Raw genomic sequence first — 20,614 nt, 5'->3', positions numbered from 1 at the left:
TCGCGCTATGTATGGTAATGTGATCTGTCTAGTTTAAAATCTCCTCAAATTACATAATGGAAACAAGCTGCACATTTATTCTATCTAGTTTAAGCCGGTATGTAAACAAACACCTAGAAGAATTTTAAACTACCAAAAATGTCCTAGTGGAAACGCACCCAATATAATCTGTGGGCTCGTACTTTAACGATTATCTCAAAGCAAATGAAGACAGTGGTATTAAGGATACGCTACACAATAAAAATAACAATAAATTAATTGGTGTCTGAGTAAAGATTATAAAATCAAATACGACGTGGATATTTTTATGAATTCTTATACGTCCCTTTAATAATTGAAATAGAAAGTCGTGATCTGGAAGAATCGCTCGTGAAACTTTTGACTGCTTAATTCTTGAACGTCATTCTCGAAGTATGCGGCTGAAGACAACTTTAAACTTTAATACAAATCAAAAGCCAAATGTTTGGCAAATTAGGATTTGCAAGTTAAAGAATGTGGTGAATATTAGGCTATTTGCGTCTTTTAGGTTTATAAACTTAGAGCTTATCACAAACCTTTCTTTTGGTTAGTAAGCTTACCGTTGAAAGACTTACACGTGGGAGTGTTTTTCTTTAATATTTCTTCTCCGAGTACGCCATTTCATTCCAGGTTCGTATTCCCCAATCTCCATCCCAAGAAAGTCAACTTGGTTGAAAAAAAATCTTTGTAGAACAGTTACCAAAGCACGAGGAATATGCATCCCAGAGAAAATGGTGATTGAACATCTAATCAGCTCCTGTCTCCTGTGCGTACTCGATTTGCTTGCACGGTTTTCTGTGTCCAGTACGCGACTTTTATTCAGACTTCGCACGGTGGCAATCTCGTACCCAGAGCCCTTATTTCTTACTGCGCATGCTCGACGAAATAATTGGGCTCTGGAAAACTCCAATATTTCCTGTGCTGTGATTGGTTCTCGAGAACAAAGGAAGATACCGGAAGTAAAAATTACAGCACTAGGGAAAATGAACAAGATGGCGTCTCGAATTAAGTACACCAAAAAAGCCTGTAGGGCCGGATTTTTCAAAGTTTTGCCGGTTTCGTAATTGAAATTGTATTGATGTCCATCCAATAGATATTTTCGGAGTTAATTTAACTGAAAACCATCTTCAAAACCTAATTTTCCAAGAGCAAATTCACATGCTCGTTGAACATCGTCCGCCATTTTGAATTTACCCTAGTCTGTCATAGTGCGCATGTGCGAGAAACCCAGAATCTGGGTTTTCCGGTTTGGAGTTTTCCAGAGCCCAATTATTTCGTCGAGCATGCGCAGTAAGAAATAAGGGCTCTGGGTATGAAAAAGATATAACTAGCTAAAAACTAGTGTGAGCTGCGTCGGTGTTTCTAATGAAACAGTAATGATGAAAAGGTAAATTATACACCGTGAAAAGATGAAAAAACTTACTGACGTTTCGGACGCTAGTCCTTCGTCGGAGTAAAAGAGAAAGAAGTGGTAGAAAGGAGTGTATATATGATAGAATAAGACAAAAGAAACCAATGAGAGCAAGGTAGGCAAGGAAACAAAAACAAACAATCAAAACACAAAAGAAAAGGTTAGTTGAAAATAAAGCGTTCATTAATCCCGTTGGGACTAAGAGTGCCCAATAGGTGAATAAGCCGCATTTCTTTGGTCTTGCGACAATCATTGTTGCCGTTAAGCAAAGAAAGACCGAAAACAATGAAGTCAGAAAGAGAATGGTTAGCTAGATTAAAATGGCGGGAAACTGGTTTGGTGGGATCGTTATTGCGAATATCATAAAGATGATTGCAAATGCGATCACCAAGACGGCGGCCAGTCTCGCCCACATACAAAAGATTACAGCGGGTACATTTAATACAATATACAACATTAGAAGTGGTACAAACAAAATGGTCAGTGATTTTAACAGTTGATTTAGGACCGACAACAGAAGTGTGAGAGGCTATTTGAGGACAAGTATAACAACGTTTACGAGAACAGCGAAAAGTACCAGGTTCTTTGTTAGAGGGAAGAACTCCCTTGACCAAGAAAGAACGGAGATTACGATCACGTTTATAGGAAAAGAGAGGGCGGTTGTTGAAAATAGCAGAAGTGCGAGTATCAGAGTCAAGCAGAGAAAAGTTGCGGTTAACAATGGGTTTAATGGAAATGTTAATAGGATGATACGTAAGAGTGAAAGGAATGCGGTCATTAGAGGGACGAGTGTGAGGAGTGAGAGCGGTGGTACGATCAATAGTAGAAACTTTACGAATGGCGCGATCAATAACATGAGCAGGATAATTACGCTTAAGGAAGAAGGAACGCATCTCAGAACATTTAACAGAAAAATCAAGATCATCACTACACAAACGACGAAGACGAAGAAATTGCGAGAACGGAATAGCGTTAAGAGTGTGCTTAGGATGAGAAGACGAGTAGAGTAAATAAGAATGAGAGTCAGTAGGTTTGTAATGGACACTAGTGCTAAGACGGTCGTCATTAACACTAAGCAAGATGTCAAGGAAAGTGACTGATGTTTCACTAACCTCCCACGTAAAGTCTAAGGCAGGGTGAAAAGCCCGCTGAAAAAGGCGGTGCAGTTGTTGTCTGGCGTTCTGACCTGTATAAACAGGAAGCTTTACGTCAACTCTCTGATACTAATTTTTATTGTGAAGTGGATAAGGATCTTACCCCTGACAATCAAAAATTAGTTAAAGACACTGTTAACTCTTTCATTTCTGATGGCTCTTTACCTTCCACTGCTAAAAACCTCTTTGTTATTACTCCTCGTACTTCTCACGTCTATTTTCTTCCTAAGATTCACAAAGCTAACAACCCTGGTCGTCCTATTGTTTCTGCTTGTAGTTGTCCTACCGAACTCATCTCTAGCTATCTAGATTCTCTCATGTTGCCTATTGTTCAGTCTTTACCTACTTATATTAAGGATACTAATCACGCTCTTAGTATTTTTAATGATTTTCGCTTTCCTGATAACTCTTCTAAGCTTTTGTTTACTATGGATGTCAAATCTTTGTATACTGTTATTCCTAATGATGAGGGCCTTCGTGCTCTTCAGCATTTTTTCGATCTTCGTCCTGTCCTCGAGCCCAGCACTCCCACTTTGTTACGCTTAGCTGAACTTGTTCTTACTCTTAATTGTTTTTCTTTCGGCGATCGGTATTATCGGCAGGTAAACGGTGTTGCTATGGGTACTAAGATGGGCCCTAGTTATGCCAATTTGTTTGTTGGTTATATCGAAAACCTTGTTTTTCAACAATATACTGGACCTAAACCTGAGTTTTTTGGACGGTATATTGATGATTGTATTGGTGCTACTTCTTGTTCGCGTAATGACTTAGATTCTTTCATCTCTTTTGTTAACTCTTTTCACCCTGCCTTAGACTTTACGTGGGAGGTTAGTGAAACATCAGTCACTTTCCTTGACATCTTGCTTAGTGTTAATGACGACCGTCTTAGCACTAGTGTCCATTACAAACCTACTGACTCTCATTCTTATTTACTCTACTCGTCTTCTCATCCTAAGCACACTCTTAACGCTATTCCGTTCTCGCAATTTCTTCGTCTTCGTCGTTTGTGTAGTGATGATCTTGATTTTTCTGTTAAATGTTCTGAGATGCGTTCCTTCTTCCTTAAGCGTAATTATCCTGCTCATGTTATTGATCGCGCCATTCGTAAAGTTTCTACTATTGATCGTACCACCGCTCTCACTCCTCACACTCGTCCCTCTAATGACCGCATTCCTTTCACTCTTACGTATCATCCTATTAACATTTCCATTAAACCCATTGTTAACCGCAACTTTTCTCTGCTTGACTCTGATACTCGCACTTCTGCTATTTTCAACAACCGCCCTCTCTTTTCCTATAAACGTGATCGTAATCTCCGTTCTTTCTTGGTCAAGGGAGTTCTTCCCTCTAACAAAGAACCTGGTACTTTTCGCTGTTCTCGTAAACGTTGTTATACTTGTCCTCACATAGCCTCTCACACTTCTGTTGTCGGTCCTAAATCAACTGTTAAAATCACTGACCATTTTGTTTGTACCACTTCTAATGTTGTATATTGTATTAAATGTACCCGCTGTAATCTTTTGTATGTGGGCGAGACTGGCCGCCGTCTTGGTGATCGCATTTGCAATCATCTTTATGATATTCGCAATAACGATCCCACCAAACCAGTTTCCCGCCATTTTAATCTAGCTAACCATTCTCTTTCTGACTTCATTGTTTTCGGTCTTTCTTTGCTTAACGGCAGCAATGATTGTCGCAAGACCAAAGAAATGCGGCTTATTCACCTATTGGGCACTCTTAGTCCCAACGGGATTAATGAACGCTTTATTTTCAACTAATCTTTTCTTTTGTGTTTTGATTGTTTGTTTTTGTTTCCTTGCCTACCTTGCTCTCATTGGTTTCTTTTGTCTTATTCTATCATATATACACTCCTTTCTACCACTTCTTTCTCTTTTACTCCGACGAAGGACTAGCGTCCGAAACGTCAGTAAGTTTTTTCATCTTTTCACGGTGTATAATTTACCTTTTCATCGCTCTGGGTACGAGATTGGCACGGTGGTTGCTAGAGAAATGTTCTGCTCATGCGCAGTGCGATTTGTTTTCATTTCTATGCAAAGGGCAACTAGTTTAGACCCCTTGCATGTGACGTCAAACAGCTCCATCTGGGGGACAAAACAAAAGAATTCTAGTCTCCTTATAATTAGAACTATTGTTTTGTCCCCCAGATTGAGCTGCATTCCAAAGTGCCACAAGGGGTCTATAGGAAATCGCACGATCTCGAGTACAATTTGAAATTTATAGGTAAAAGTGATATTTTAATCCAATTTCAGAACTTTCGAAACATCACGAGTATCTATAAATTCAAAATTGTACGAGAATGTTGTGCGATTTTTTGTTGATAATACACTCAACAAAATTGAGCAGTTTATTAAATCGGGACAATTGAGTACAATTTTGAATGAGAATCTAGGAGCGGAATAAGATACAGTCTTTTTTAAAGGGTCTTGGACCATCATGTACTCTAGGGAATCGTTAGCATGCATTTCTTTGTTAACTGAGGCCCCGTCCACACGTATCCGGAAATTTTTCTATCCGCAATTTTGTTTTCTTTTTCGGATACGAAAATGTTCGTGTCCACACGCAGCGTATTCCTTGATCAGCCTGATCCGCCCTGATGCATGCTAGTGCCTAGTCCCTTTGACGGATAGTTTTTCTTTTTGAGCATGCGCAAAATCATGTTTTCATCAGCGTTTTCGAAAATTTGCGGATACGACCGTCCACACGCACTCGATGAAAAAATGGATTTGTCATGTAGGCAAACATATAGACAAATATATGGGCAAATATCATATTTGACTAATAGTAGACAATATTTGCCCAATGACTGTATATGATATGTACCTACACATTTATCCCATGGGCACAGATGGCAAAGTCCGTATGGCCCAGTAAAATCCCAAACGGCAAATATATAGCAGATATCATATCATCCATACATTTACCCGGTAGTAAATGTGAATGCTCATTTGATATGTGCACGTATTTGCCCAGCCCGTATATGTGATTCATGCCTTACATATACCCTGTATTTTCCCAGGCCGTATATGTGATTAATGCCTTACATTTACCCTGTCTTTGCCCAGGCCGTATATGTGATTCATGCCTTACATATACCCTGTATTTTCCCAGGCCGTATATGTGATTTATGCCTTACATATACCCTGTCTTTGCCCAGGCCGTATATGTGATTCATGCCTTACATATACCCTGTCTTTGCCCAGGCCGTATATGTGATTTATGCCTTACATATACCCTGTCTTTGCCCAGGCCGTATATGTGATTTATGCCTTACATATACCCTGTCTTTGCCCAGGCCGTATATGTGATTTATGCCTTACATATACCCTGTCTTTGCCCAGGCCGTATATGTGATTTATGCCTTACATATACCCTGTGTTTCCCCAGGCCGTATATGTGATTTATGCCTTACATATACCCTGTATTTTCCCAGGCCGTATATGTGATTTATGCCTTACATATAACCTGTGTTTGCCCAGGCCGTATATGTGATTAATGCCTTACATATACCCTGTATTTTCCAAGGTCGTATATGTGATTTATGCCTTACATATAACCTGTGTTTGCCCAGGCCGTATATGTGATTAATGCCTTACATATACCCTGTATTTTTCCAGGCCGTATATGTGATTTATGCCTTACATATACCATGCGATATGCTCTGACCGTATATGTGATTAATGCCCCCTTAATGCCTTAGATGTACCAGCGCGTCTTAGCCATATTTGCTCAGTTGAATTATGCTCATCATATTTGCTCTAAATTTAACTATATTATCAGTCTTCAGCTATTGTCACTTATGGCAGGCCAAAAAAAATAGAAACGATATATGTCGTGACAACCACCTCATACTTTAAACATAGCTAACCTATACTAAGAAGCAGGAAAAAAGACATAAATCATACTGAAAAATTTTTATTGTGAATTTCCTTTTCTTGACGACTGATTAACTATGAACAATTTGTTAACTACAACTAATTGAAAATGTTAGTTCTGTAAATTAATTATAGGTGTTTGTTTCATCTTGTGACAGAATTTGTGAAAGGAGATCATAATATATTTAGTTGTCAATCGATCTGTGGCTTATGTACGATTCTTTTTATATATTCTGTAGTAGTACACTTCATTTATAACTGCAAAAACTTAATTAAGGACACCGAACGTGGTTGGGTTTCTACGAGTTTTATGAATTAAATCTTGTGTCACTGTTCCTCCGTTCCTTTGGCCTGATTCCTAGGGTTTTCCTTCTTCTTTCGATTATTTGAACATTATACTTGTTTACTTTAAGAAATCCAAAGGTCAATAGGCTTAGATAGCCGCTGCTATACCGTTTGACCTTTGCATTTCTTCAAGTAAACGAGTATAACGTTCAAGTAATCGAAAGAAGAACGAAAACCCTAGAAATCAGGCCAAAGGAACGGAGGAACAGTGACACAAGATTTAATTCATAAAACTCGTAGAAACCCCAACCACGTTCGGTGTCCCAGTGCCCTTGATTTGATAAAAACCTTTAGGCTCTCAATGCCCATTCGGGACCTCCAGATGGCCTTGGGCGTCTTGACGGCTCCCCGATTTTCCGCTTCAAAAGCATGGTGAGACTGCGCTCTGACAGCCTCCTTTTTGCCTTTCGGTCCATGCTTTCCATGAACTGATTAGCTAGGGGGCTTCTCCATGGTAGAGGGTGTTTTATTAAAACTTTACTCTGCTTAGTAGGGCCCCCTTCGTTATCAGAGCCACTGTCCGCTGTATCGTCATCAGCCTGGTCATCCGCCTCTTACATCGACTCCTCTGATGACATATACTCCAGTTTCATAATTGCTTTGACTTTCTCTTTGTCCCCTGGTGATAGCGAGGTTAACAAGTCCGCTGCCTTGGATCTGGATTTTAGGAGCTAAAAGAAAAAAGAAAAAAAAAACACCGTCAGTCAAAGTTTCTTATTAAACAAAGTCATAATCGTTGCAAATTCAGTTTACTCACATTTTGTTTTCTTTGTGTTTTCCGCTGCATCTTTTGATGCCTTCCAAGGGCCCCTGAACGCTCTCTTTTGTTTCTCTTTCTTCTCGTCAGAAAGTGGCTTTTAAGGGCAGCTGAAATTATATCAAGTACCCATATATTAAAACTTGAGACAAAATTTGTTAGAAATTTTGGCATTTGGCCGACAATTATTCCTTTAGCATCCATTTGTTTTTGCTTTGTTTTGTTTTGTTTTGTTTTTTTTATTTATTTTTTATTTTTTTAATGTTATTTTATTTCAAACTGCTTCCCCTCCCTTCGGCATTTGAATATTTCTAAAAGGATTTCGTTACCCCCCTCCCCCCCGACCACCAACACCCTATGTCCTCACCCCTCCCCCCCGGGTTAACTTTGATAGGTGCATAAGGCCTTTCGCACTTCGTAATATAAAATACATAAATACCTTCTAACTCGACGGCAGAGACATCCTTATGAACATTCAGAACTCTATCCCTGTTCGTTGACGTCATCTCTGAAACTAATTAGGAAATGCCATATTTGAGTGGTAAGTGGAAACTTAATATGGAAAGAAACTATGGATGATTCAGACAAGATCATTTTTATTAAATTTTCATACTTACGCTTTAGTAAAATCCCATATAAGAGGGTTTTCTTCCCTGTCCCGTAATTTCTTTGCTACCAAGCGTACTTCAGACTGTAATAACATAATATAATTCATTAAAATCATAAGACATAGTAATAATGTTTTCATTATTTTTATGGCTGTGATTGTATAATATTGGGGAAAAAATCGAAATCAAATCAATTCCTTTACAAAAAAGGAAATTATCATTATCATTCAGTGTCTTGTTATTGGAAATCAATAGTAAAGTTTGGTAGCATTAACCACTACCATGGCGGGTTTCCCGCCAATTTTAGCATTGCATAAATTATACCGCTGCATAATTATACCAACTACTCTTCGCGCCAAGAATTCCCAGTAAAATTATCAATAGAAATAGCTTGCTTTTTTAAATATTGCCACTTTACTTACTGCAACAGCCTTTGAGACAGTAATCTTGGTCTTGCTGTTGTCCTTGTTCTGCTGGCTTTCTTTTAAGGCCGCTAGTATTTGGCGGTTTTGTTCTTGCAGTTCTTTAAACTGTTTCACAATCGTTTCGAAATTTGAAGAAATTTCTTCTTTTTCGCTGTCGGGGTCAACGTTCTCATTCTCGCTTGTTGCTTGCAATAAGCGATTTCTGTGTTCTCTTAGCACATCCTCGTTACCACCAGGGACAGAGGGAATAAGTATATTAAGCCTTTGAGAATTGGCGCCATTTTCAGTATGTCTACTCGTACTGCTTGTACTGGTAGTTGCAGTAACAGAATGGATTGGCATTGGGCGTCCTGGTAAAGGTGTAGATGTTCTTCCCATTTTTTGATCGCGACGAATGAACGCAATTTATAAGCAAAGATATAGAATGTGCGGGAAACTAGATGACCGACAGAGTTTGTTACCTGTTTGTGACCAAAAGGCGAATGAACGAATAAGCACATCCACCGAACAAATCTACCCCCTATCTATCACGGCGTATCACGTGACTTGTGATGACATATACGTTCATATAATGAAGTCTAATAATAAAAAAAGGAATAACTGTCTTATAAAAATGCTGAAGTTGTATCCAGGATTCATGTTAAGTAATATATCTATTATCTTAAAGCTCTTTGCTCCATTTTATAAAGTTATGAAATTTTTTCTAAAGCCTAGATTCACGAAATATCATTGCAATAAACTTGATTAGCTTCTAGCTCTAAAACCATCGTACCATTATCTGCCGCCAACAGTGACAGCTCTAAGGAAAAGGGCGCGGTAATAAAGATCCGGCGTGCTTTTGTCCAGTGGTATGTGGTTGATGGACGTGGAACTTTATTACGCTGGAATATGGCTGTTAGCCATTCAAAATGCTTGGATTTTGAGTAATTATCCCAATGATACACAACGTCTTTTTAATTATATAGTTCTGGAAAACAAAATGTCTTCTGCGATGTCAAAGCGTTATCATTGCTTTCATTGTAACGAAGATTTACATTACAGAGTATTTTGCCGTCACAAAGAAGAATTTTATGATCCTTTAACAAATCAATGGCAATTACAGCGGAATGACGACGAAGACTCAAATGATAGTATTTTCACTCACGAGATTGACGGCCAGAACGACACTTCTTCTAATGACTACAGCGAGATAAACGTTTTGGACCAAACTGATCAAGACTCCTCTGATGTGCCAAATACAAACCAACCATCAAGTGACGAATTCTTACCAGCTACTTCACAAAAAGGTATTGATGTTATACGTTTATTTGATGATTAGATTATATAATCTTTAAATGTTAAAGTCAAACTGCATAGATAAAAGACTGAATCTTTAACAAGCGGCTGATTTGCACATGATCTAGCTCCCCTATTGGATTTACTACCAAGCATTAGTGTTATTGAAGCGAGATTAAGTTAGAGGTACAAATGATTTTTTTCTATTTCTATCTTAGCCTCGTTTTCACCGTTACTTTTAAGAAGGGTGCATTATTAAGTAATCGGCTTATGGTTGCCATTAAAACCTCAGTGTTCATTCAGAAAGGTTCATTCAAAGAGTTTATAAAATCATAGCTAGAGATAACTCATTTAAAACGCCAAAAAGAATTTACTATGTTCAAATGGATATTGCTGTACATTTTTGTCTCCAAATCAATTCATGACTGTGGTCATCCTGAGATAGCATGGTATCCGGCAAAACATGTTTGTCAAGTTAGAGAAATACAATTATAAGTAATTTATTTAATATGTCTCTTGGGTTTTTTATTTTCGATTTATCATTTTTCTTTCACGAATTATAAATTGTTGTTTTGCTGACTTAGAAATTTATATTTTATTTTCAATGGAAATCATTTATTTTCAGAGCAAAATTTGGGTCAAAATTATACATTTAGGGACCGGTCATTATTTAAGTTGGAGGTAGGGGGGGGGGGAGGGGTGGAGGAGAAATTGTCAGTGACGCAAAAAAATTTCAAGGCCCCCCCTTTGAAGGCAATACAATACAATACAATACAATTTTATTTGGCACCTTATACTAATAGTACATGAGTGTTTGATTCCAAATATATTATAGGTATATATATATACTATGTATTAGGTAATTTTCTTAATTCATTTTCACGTATCAGCATACATTGATGAATGTATGCTGATATGGCTCTTTGTAGAGACGCTGATTTTGAATTGATTAAGGAACATAAAACGACTGTCAGCGCTCATATTGTTGAAATTAATGCTGGTGTTTTTTTCTATGAACTCTCTTAAGTCGTTTCTATGAGAGTCATATAGTGGACACCAAACTAGAAAGTGTTTTTCGTTTTCTACTCCCGACTTACACACTGGGCAAATCCTTTCATCGTAAATGAGATAAGGCCTCTTATACCTCCCCGTTTCTACTTCAAGCTTATGGTTACTAATTCTTAATTTTGTAAGCGCCACTCTGTGCTTAATATTGGTGACTTGACTTAAATATTCTTCAAAGTTATAATCCGTTTTGAACTGACGAAAGACTCTGAGTTTATTTTTATGTCTGTCGTCTTTCCTTTCATCATTGTGGAGATTACTCCATAAAATTTGCCTCTCAATGTCATATATTCTTTGGGTTATTATTTTTCCATATTCATACCATCTTGGAGAAAGTTCATTTTGTTTCATCCAAATTATCCCCAATCCGAGTTGTTCTAAAGTAGTTTTAATTTTTATGCTCCAAAAGGCTTTTTTAGTTTCATTTTTAATATCTTGGTAGACTTCGGCTGAAAGTTTTTTTGGGTGTAGTTCCGACTTTATAATTTTATGCCAGAGTTTAAAGCTTTTACTGCATGCTTTGCATTTTAGCGGAAACCTTCCTAACTCAGCTCTGCATGCAAGGTTACTAGCATTCTTTGTCACCTTGAGGAGCATTTTGCAAAATTTCAAATGAACAAGTTCCATGGGCTCTTGGTCTTTGGTGCTTAATGTTTCGATACCCCATATCTCACTTGCGTATAGAAGTATTGGTGTAACAAGCGAGTCAAACAGTTTTATAGTTAATTTGATATTGGATGTGAAAAATTCACCCATTTGTCTTTTCATCTGAAATAGTGCCTTTAATGCAGCTTTTTTTAATTCTTGTTTTGCAAACGTAAAGTTTCCAAAGGTTGTAAAATTTAATCCTAAATATTTATATGATTTAACGTTTTCTAGTTTAGATTTGTTCAAATAGAATTGGAAGTTATTCATTGTCTTCCCTGTATTATTGAAAACCATCACTTTTGTCTTTGTTATATTAACTGTTAAGCCTGATTGTTCACAAAATGCCTCTAGCTTGTCGAGATATTTCTGAAGCCCTTTAGCAGATTTAGAGAACAGAACCAGGTCATCTGCATATAAAAGAGTACTAATCGGTTTGCCATTCAACATTACATCATTGTTGTTACACGAATTTAATGAGTCAGGCAGATCGTGAAGATATAAATTAAATAACGTAGGGCTCAGCATACAGCCTTGTTTAACACCCATATAACAGGAAAATGTCGGAGAAATGTGTCCATTTACTTTGATTGCTGATTGATCAGTGGAGTACATCGATTGTATCACTCTTAGAAAATTTCCATTTATACCAACATTTTCAAGTTTTGCCATTAATTTTTTCCTTGGGATGCAGTCAAACGCTTTTTGAAAATCTACAAAGCAGGAAAAAAGGAAATTATTTTTCTTCCGTGGCTTACTTTTAACATATTTATCGATTACGGATTTCAGAATAAAAATACTATCTGTTGTTCCGTGCTTTTTTCTAAACCCACCCTGTTCCTGTTTAATTATATTATTCGTAGTTAGGTAATCATAGAGCCGTTTGTTAAGTATTGCCGTAAAAACTTTGCCAATTGCAGAAAGGAGTGTTATTCCACGGTAATTTTCAGCTTTCGTTGGATCGTCCTTTTTATGCAATGGAACAATATATCCTAGATTCCATGAAGAGGGAAACTTTGCGTTGTCTAGGATTTTATTGAAAATTACCGTTAGGTGTCCTTTTAGTGCTTCCTTTCCCGTTATCAATAGCTCATTTGGAATATTATCAGGGCCGGGAGCTTTATGTTTCTTTAGGTTACTTAAAACTTCATATACTTCTTGATCTGTAATGGAAAAATCTAATTCCCCTTGACTTTGCGACTGTTCTAAGGTCTCCGTAGTATTTACTGCAGATGTCTGGGAGCTATTAAGCGTCTTGAAGTGATTAAATAAGTCCTTTTCGTTTGCTCGACAGGAGTTTGCATTTTTTGCTTTGCCTACATTAAAAAGTTTATCGAAAGGCATCCAAGTTTATCGAAAACCCCCCATGGATTGTAGTAAAAAATTTAAAAATTTTCCCTAAAAGTCATTTTTAAATTTCGAGACTTTCACTAGCAAAAATTTCAGCCCCCCCCCCCCCCCAATTTTTTCTCCCCCCCCCCCCCCAACTTAAATAATGACCGGTCCCTTAGCCCATGAGGTTTTTTTTACTGACATTTTTTTTCCCTAGTATTATAATGGTTTCAGACTTTATCTTATACTATGTTGCAGTTATACAATGCCGAATGAATAAAATACATCGTATTTGCTTATGTTTAAAGGAGACGGAATAAATAACTTTGAGGAAGAAGATCAAGTGTTTTGGGATGACAAGTTGGACAGTGAATCTGACCATGAAGAGATAAGAGGAAATGAAAGAAGGAGATTGGTTGAAACTTGGGATATTGATATCGAAGACGTAGAAAGAGATTTTGAACAATCTAGTGCAGAAATAAGCGTTGCCGTCGAAGCAAGTTCCCGAGTGACCCTTATTAACTGGATTGCCTTGTTTGTGTGCTTTTGGTCTGCATACTTTTCTGTACCAGACCGAGGCATTGATATTCTCCTCGCCTTTTTTAAAGCGATTTTTCAGGTTTTGTGTGAGCTTTCGCCAATCATTTTCCCAACCGCAGTATTGGTTTTCCCGAGCTCCTTCAAACTCTTGAAAAATTATCTTTCTTTTAAAGATAAGCATTCAAAGTATGTTGTTTGTCCGAAATGCGACACCCTATACCGTTTTCAAGACTGCATAACAACAAGATTCGGGCGTGTCATTGCTAAACCATGTTCTCACATTGCTTTTCCGAATCACCGTCAATTGTTTCGCCGCACACCTTGTGGAGCGGAATTGCTTAAGGAAATTCGTTTGAAAAATGGACAGACGAAATTGTACCCACATAAAGTTTATTGTTATAAAAGCATCAGAGACACTCTAACTCACTTTATTAAGCGACCAGACTTTGTACAAAAATGTGAGATTTGGAGAAATCGGAATGTACCGGACGATATTTTAGTTGATATTTACGATGGCCAAGTATGGAAAGATTGGCAATATTTTAACGGCACTCCTTTCCTTGCCCAGCCTAATAATTATGCTTTTATGCTGAATGTTGACTGGTTTCAGCCTTTTAAGCACAGTGTCTATAGCGTTGGAGTCATATATATGGTCCTCCTAAATCTTCCGAGAAAAGAAAGGTACAAAGAGGAAAACGTAATAATAGTTGGGGTAATACCTGGTCCACACGAGCCCAAATTGAATATCAATACGTACTTACAACCACTTGTAGCCGAATTGAACTTATTGTGGCACGAAGGCATCCAAGTTCGGCCTCATGGGAGTAGAACAGCAAGATGTTTTCGAGCTGCCCTCCTTTGTATTGCTTGTGACATTCCTGCACTAAGAAAAGTTTGCGGTTTCTTAGGATGTACTGCTCACCGAGGGTGCTCAAAGTGCACAAGATTTTTTCCCGGAGATTTTAGTAGAATGGATTTTTCAGGTTTCGAAGATGACGATACACCAAGGACAAATGAAGAGCACCGAAGAGAGGCTCAGAAAATACTCAATGCAACAACCGCTGATGAACGAAACCAAATTGAAACTTCCACTGGAACAAGATATTCTGAACTCTTACAGTTGCCTTACTTCGATTGTACTCGTTACCATGTTGTTGATCCTATGCACAATTTGTTTTTAGGGACAGCAAAACATTTAATGAAAAATGTATGGCTAAATGCTGAAACGCCAATTATTTCTAAAGAAAATTTGAATAAAATCCAGGAAAAGGTAGATGACGTCAAAGCACCATCATTTATTGGGCGTCTCCCGAAAAAGATATCAACATCGTTTGGAGGATTTACTGCTGATCAGTGGAAAACATGGACTCTCTTGTATTCTGTATTCTGCATTTGGAATATCGTTCCAACAGATGATTTGGAGCTGTGGAGGTTATTCGTATTGTCCTGCTTTCACCTTTGCTCTCCACTTATTACAACTGAAGAGCTACAAGAAGGACATGATTACCTAGTGGAATTTTGTAAATCGTTTGAAAAACGATATGGAAAGGAACGTGTTACGCCAAACATGCATCTACACCTGCACCTCAAACAATGTATTTTAGATTACGGGCCTGTATATTCATTTTGGCTTTTCAGCTTCGAACGTTTCAATGGGATTTTAGGAGCGTTTCGAACTAAGCAATAGATCTGTTGAAATACAAATCATGAGAAAATTTCTCCAAAAGCATGAACTAAGAGATATCCCTTTACCAGAGAGATTTCGAGAAACTTTCCAACCAGTATTTCAACTTCTTCAGGAGGCACAACAAGTAGGAACACTTGGCGAAAGCATCCCATCAATACCATCAACACTTAATCTTTCAGTTGGTCAAGTACTACGTTGCTTAGAGTGGAGCAATATGAATGCATACTCATGTTTTTCACCTCGATCCATTGATGTTCTTGATGATGACTATACAGAATATCTCTTTAAAGCTTATGAAACAATTTTACCTCAACACTCGGTCATTGAATGTGTTACCGATACGTTTGAGAGAATTAGTACCATTGGATATTCGGGGACAAAGCTAGGGTCCTCTGACTCTAGACTGGAACGTTCTTCCTTCATTCTTGCAAGTTGGTGTGGCCAATATAGTGGCAGTATTGAGACCGATTCATTTGACTTGCGCCCCGGTGTTGTCGATTTCTTTCTTAAACAAACCATTATAATTGATGGCAAGCAGGAATCATTGTGTATGGCAAAGGTTCGATGGTATCAGCGACATCCAGAAAGACACAGGATTGGCAGACCACATGAAATTTGGTGCAGAAACTTGTTTGAAATGGAAGGGCCCTCTACATTCATTCCCATACAAAGGATACACAGCCAGTTTGTTGCTGCTTACGATGTTATTGACAAAGAAAGAGTATTAATTGTTTGTCCTTTACAACGTAAATTGTACGGATGATGAGATGACAGTAAAGTATCATCCAGGAAAAATATTCAAAGCTATCAAAAATAAACTGTTTGAACTGTGCATCAGTAACTAGATAGTCAAAATGAAAATTGAATGAATTCTTTGATGAGTTTAAAATTAGATGAATTAAAATAATTATGAATGAAATTGCATATATTGCCAATAAAAAAGATGAATTCATATGTTTAGACTAAACAAAATTGATGCTTCAAATAATATTACAGATGTTAGCGGTTTGAAATGCAGCTGAGGTTAATGGGTTAATGAGTTTTCTTATTGTCACTGGAAAAAACGCATGTACGACTTACGCATATTAAAAATACATCGTCCGCGTTTTTTCCTGTGTGTATCAACGCATATAACCTCACTTTCATGACATCAAAGCAAAACAATGATTGAATTAATGTGGTCGCAACATTGATGTCATGCGTTAGGAGAAAAAATTGACACATATGACTGAGATGGACCTGCATGCACTCCCCCCTCGTAAGTCGTAAAAACAAGCCAACATCCATCATAATTCAGTTGAAAAATTATTGATTTGTTTTGAAAAGTTTTGATTGCAATAAATTGAAACGGAAACCTCACATCGGATATACTCAGTTTGGGGTATTGTATTTGCTCCCCAGGTAAATATGGGGCAAAGCCTAGTGCAAAGTTGATTTCATATGTGCCCTTCATTTGACAATAGGGCAAATATAGGGCAAAAACGGTTATCATATATCCCCACTGGGTAAATGCGTCTAAACTAAGGGCAAATATATAACATATTTACCCATGTGTTCAGATGTATGGCAAAGCAATGGCAAATTTATTAGAAATTTACCCCGACTTTTGCCTGCATAGGCAAATGTATGGGCAAATATAGAGCACCATATTTGCCCAACATTTGCCAAGCGGACATATGATGACCAAATCCATTATTTCGTCGAGTGTTGTACTTTCTCCGGTAGAATGGCTCGTCTTAGTCTGTTGTCTACGATAAAATAGATTGCAGGAAGAATACTAAAACTTAAATAACAAGTAGAATTTGTCCAAAGATTCAAACAAGTTAACTCTATATTCTGCTGATCAGAAGACAAAATGGCTGATGATACCCCATATGGTATCCAGAGTACGACGTAACACAGCAATAAACCGATGACACCCTTGGTAAAACTGATCTGCGCTGCTGCTTGTACTGGTCCAAACATGGTCTTAATCTTTTGTTGTTGCTTGCGAATTCGACTTGCGGCCATTAATAAAGATCTACCGGTTACTGTACAGCAGACAGTTATCCATATCGATATGATGGTTATTCTCATCGGATAATAGTTGTCAGTGTTTCTGTCTTCTAAACGAGATGAATAAAAGTCTGTGCATTGGTTTGGCCAAGTAACTATGAATACAACTACGACTGTAATGGAGCACAACCAAACCAAACAAATGGCAAAAATAGACCTCTTCAAATCTAGAGTTCGTTGGTGAGCAAACTTTATTAAAGCTTGGTACCTGTCGATTCCAATCACAAGCAGCGTGCCTAGACTTACAAAGTTAAACAGACAGATCAGAAAGAACCGAGCTGAACGATACTGAAACAGAGAGCCAGCGCACTTCAGGTAGTCCTGATAGTTTGCTACGAGAACAGCATGTAATGGTAAACTAACCAATAAAGCAGCGACGTTAGTTATGGCTAAATTGAGAATCAACAGTTTATCAGGTGTCTTACTCTTCTTCCACTCCTTGTAGTCAACATAGAGTAACAGAATATTACCAAGGACTCCTATCACCCAGATGACCGATATGTAGGCCAGATGAACGACTGTTCCTGGACAAGTTTGGACAGGACTACACGAACCAGATGATGAATTACACCTGGACTCGTTCAAGAAGGCGTTAAATGAAAAATTAGTCGTGTTTTTGTACAACATTTTTTAACATTTAGGAAAGTAATTGAGAGACAGTTCCGATGACTCAAATATTGGTAGATTTTTAGCTACTAGCCTTACTTTCAACGCACACGCTCTGCTCTAGACTCAAATTGTACCATTTTTTCAGTGACGGAGTAATTTTGTTCTCTTCAATTTGTTAAAGCTTTGTTTTGCTCTTTTCCTGTTCGTTACAGGTTTTCTAACTGCTCTAGTATTACGATCAAAAGACAATTAACGACTATTTGTTATGCGTTTGATGGAAAACCGAACTACGGGAAATGAAGTTTATAGGTTTTTTAGTTGCTCTTGTATTACGATCAAAAGACAATTAACGACCATTTGTTATGCGTTTGATGGAAAACTGAACTACGGATGGCAAATGAAGTTTATAGTGAGAATTTTCGCTTCCTGAATTCTTAGTGAAGTCTGCCGAGAATATTGATGTCTTTGAACAAGCTAGTAATTTTGATCAGGGAAATGTTAACTAGTGATATGAAAAAAAAAAAAAAGAGAAAACAACAACAATGAAAAAAATCCTTCCTAAGGGAATAAAAGTGGCAGCCATGTTGGATGATGTTCACTATAAATGGTTTGTAATCATTCCTAAGGGAATAAAAGTGGCAGCCATGTTGGATGATGTTCACTATAGATGGTTTGTAATCGTTCCTAAGGGAATAAAAGTGCAGCCATAATAACCATAGGTGGTTTGTAAGCATTCAACAGGTTAAACCGGCAATTTACATGGCCGCGCGCGTTATAAAGAAGTTTTCCTCTTGTATCTAGTCTCTCTTGATTGAGGGCCACCAGTTTATTAGTTATTTTGTAACTATTCCGTGCTACCCTCTTTAAATAAAGAGTTTATTATTATTATTATATTGAAACATAGCTCACCAAGAGAACACAAAGTATCGTAGTGGATGGAGTTTCATTAAATCCAGTAGCTGCTATACAGGAGTACCGCAAGGCACAGTACTTGGCCCATTAATGTTCCTACTTCATCGATGACTTGCAAGAGGATCTAGAATGCACTTTAAAAGTGGTTGTTGATGATGCGCTGATTTATCGCAAGATTACTAATAATACCGACACCTTCAATTTTGCGTCGGGATTCGGAAAAAAAAGCTTGCATGTCCAATATTCACGACCTGAGTCAACTCCTCATTTCCATAGTCAAGTTGATCAACTCCTCAAATACTTATTAAAGTTGAGTCAAGTTAATTAACTCGTCAAAGACGAAGTCAAGCTGCTGTCGTTTCAAAGAGTCAAATCGTCAATACAATATTTGATGTATGAACATTAGGGTTTCCGGGAATAATAGGACTGTACTTATACAGCCCAACACCGTACCTCACGAGTTTAGTCAAGTTGATCATCTCGTCAAGCGCATAGTCAACTCGTCTTTTGAAAACATCAAGTCGCGAATGAATTAGAGTGTATACGGCAATGGACTGTAAGTATGCAGTCCGACACCGTACCTCACGAGTTGAGTCAAGTTGCATGATCAAGTTGAATCCGAACTCGTCAACTAGCTTGCTCTCTTGCGCTTAGTCAACTCGTCTTTTGAAAAAGTCAAGTCGCGAATATGTTAATAACTGTGTTATCAAGACCGCTTGAACTATGCCGCTTGAATATAATTCACTAAGATTGAGTCGTTCAGTATAAATGTCGCAGAACTCCTTAAAGATTTTTTGAATATAGGAATTCACTTTTCCGATTAGTTTATTCCTCGGAAACCAAGTCTCCGAAGAAATCCGAAGGAATCCGAAATAGTGACCGTTTCCGAAAAAAATTAGTCCAGGCTGTCGATGTTCGAAACTCAAGGCAAGGTTTGTAACTAACTATTCATTGACATGGACGTATAGGAGAACTATCCGTGCTCCTGCGAAGTCAAATGGCGAGCGAATTCGTATTTTCTGAAAAAAATCGACCTCAAGCAGAACGTTAAACGTACCAAGAGTTTGGTCGGTCGTTCATCATTCTTCCTTGTCTATTTCTAAGGGGATGGAGAAATTAACGACCGAAATCACCTGAAATTGAGCACAAGGCATCAAAGCAACGAATAAAGACTCGAACTAAGGTTAAGAAATTCTATTCTTATATTTCTACGAGGGCGTATCAAGTGGAAGGGTCTAGGGGGTCCCGACCCCCCCCCCCCCCCTACTTTACAACACGTTTTCCCCCTTTCTAACGTACGATATTACGACTGGTATAGTGTCACGACTGGTAGAGTCCTCAAGCAAAATAAAAGAACGGTTTTACCCTCTTTATTTATTATCTGGGAGCATGAATCATACGAGTCATTTTATCATTTTATGCTGGGAGTTTGCCTTCAGCGGATTTTGAGAGCGCACACGCTCGTGGGCTCAAACCGAGTGCACTTAACTCCAACAACTCCCACTAACTCCCTCCCACGGGAACAGTTACTTTCTTAAGTTATATGAAAAAATAATCCCAAAAATAACTCCAAGATAATCAAAAAGATTGATATTATTCTGTAAACCATTATTTATTTATTTATTTAACATCGCCTTTTTACAAATAAAATCAGTTCCGCATAAATTGATTGGTCGATGTCAAGGCGCCAGTAACTTCACATTTTCAGGCATGTTTAATCGCAATTTAGTTTTATCGGGTCCGACGCAACAATGTTAAAAAAAGCATTGATTCAGAAGAAGAAGAAGAAGACACGAAAAGGAATATTTCACTTAATTCCCTTTCACAATATCAGTGCTAAAACTATCTTCCGTCTTCTTTTAGCTTAGCAGTAACCAATACCC

General features: G+C 37.8%; 2 protein-coding genes across 3 annotated transcripts; one reads left to right on the top strand and one right to left on the bottom strand.

Annotated features, from left to right (window-relative positions):
- Positions 1-6,976: 6,976 nt before the first annotated feature.
- On the bottom strand, positions 6,977-10,443 carry LOC148906799 (uncharacterized). 2 transcript variants are annotated; one of them, XR_016121286.1, is made up of 5 exons: positions 8,609-10,443; positions 8,196-8,269; positions 8,018-8,092; positions 7,579-7,688; positions 6,977-7,492 (listed from the first exon to the last, which is right to left on the bottom strand). XR_016121286.1 is itself a non-coding variant. In XM_089037693.1 (4 exons), exons 1-3 carry the CDS (start codon positions 8,987-8,989, stop codon positions 8,062-8,064), a joined length of 486 nt encoding a protein of 161 aa, XP_088893819.1. In that variant the 5' UTR covers positions 8,990-10,443; the 3' UTR covers positions 6,977-7,688; positions 8,018-8,061. The 2 variants fall into 2 exon arrangements, 1 of the variants encoding a protein (XP_088893819.1); XM_089037693.1 differs by having other exon boundaries at positions 6,977-7,688.
- On the top strand, positions 9,462-18,119 carry LOC148906798 (uncharacterized). Its single transcript, XM_089038137.1, has 3 exons — positions 9,462-9,897; positions 13,237-13,654; positions 18,032-18,119. The coding sequence occupies exons 1-3, from the start codon at positions 9,462-9,464 to the stop codon at positions 18,117-18,119; spliced, it is 942 nt and encodes a 313-aa protein (XP_088894263.1).
- The last annotated feature ends 2,495 nt before the right edge of the window (positions 18,120-20,614 follow it).

The sequence above is a fragment of the Actinia tenebrosa genome, unplaced genomic scaffold (assembly GCF_029948245.1).
Source record: "Actinia tenebrosa isolate PJP-AT-01 unplaced genomic scaffold, QUT_ActTen_1.0 PGA_scaffold5__44_contigs__length_20552954, whole genome shotgun sequence".
Taxonomy (NCBI): domain Eukaryota; kingdom Metazoa; phylum Cnidaria; class Anthozoa; order Actiniaria; family Actiniidae; genus Actinia; species Actinia tenebrosa.
The sequence above is the reverse complement of the archived record's forward strand: the minus strand, read 5'-3'. Positions and strand labels throughout refer to the sequence as shown.

Bases quoted from the DNA above. Each gene is read 5' to 3' on its own strand.
- LOC148906798 (XM_089038137.1), top strand. From the start codon at position 9,462: ATGTGGTTGATGGACGTGGAACTTTATTACGCTGGAATATGGCTGTTA. The intron at 9,898-13,236 runs GTATTGATGTTA...TTATGTTTAAAG, and splicing joins ACCAGCTACTTCACAAAAAG to GAGACGGAATAAATAACTTT. The intron at 13,655-18,031 runs GTATGTTGTTTG...TGTTCGTTACAG, and splicing joins TTTAAAGATAAGCATTCAAA to GTTTTCTAACTGCTCTAGTA.
- LOC148906799 (XM_089037693.1), bottom strand. From the start codon at position 8,989: ATGGGAAGAACATCTACACCTTTACCAGGACGCCCAATGCCAATCCAT. The intron at 8,270-8,608 runs GTAAGTAAAGTG...ATGTTATTACAG, and splicing joins CTGTCTCAAAGGCTGTTGCA to TCTGAAGTACGCTTGGTAGC. The intron at 8,093-8,195 runs GTAAGTATGAAA...TTTCCTAATTAG, and splicing joins ATATGGGATTTTACTAAAGC to TTTCAGAGATGACGTCAACG.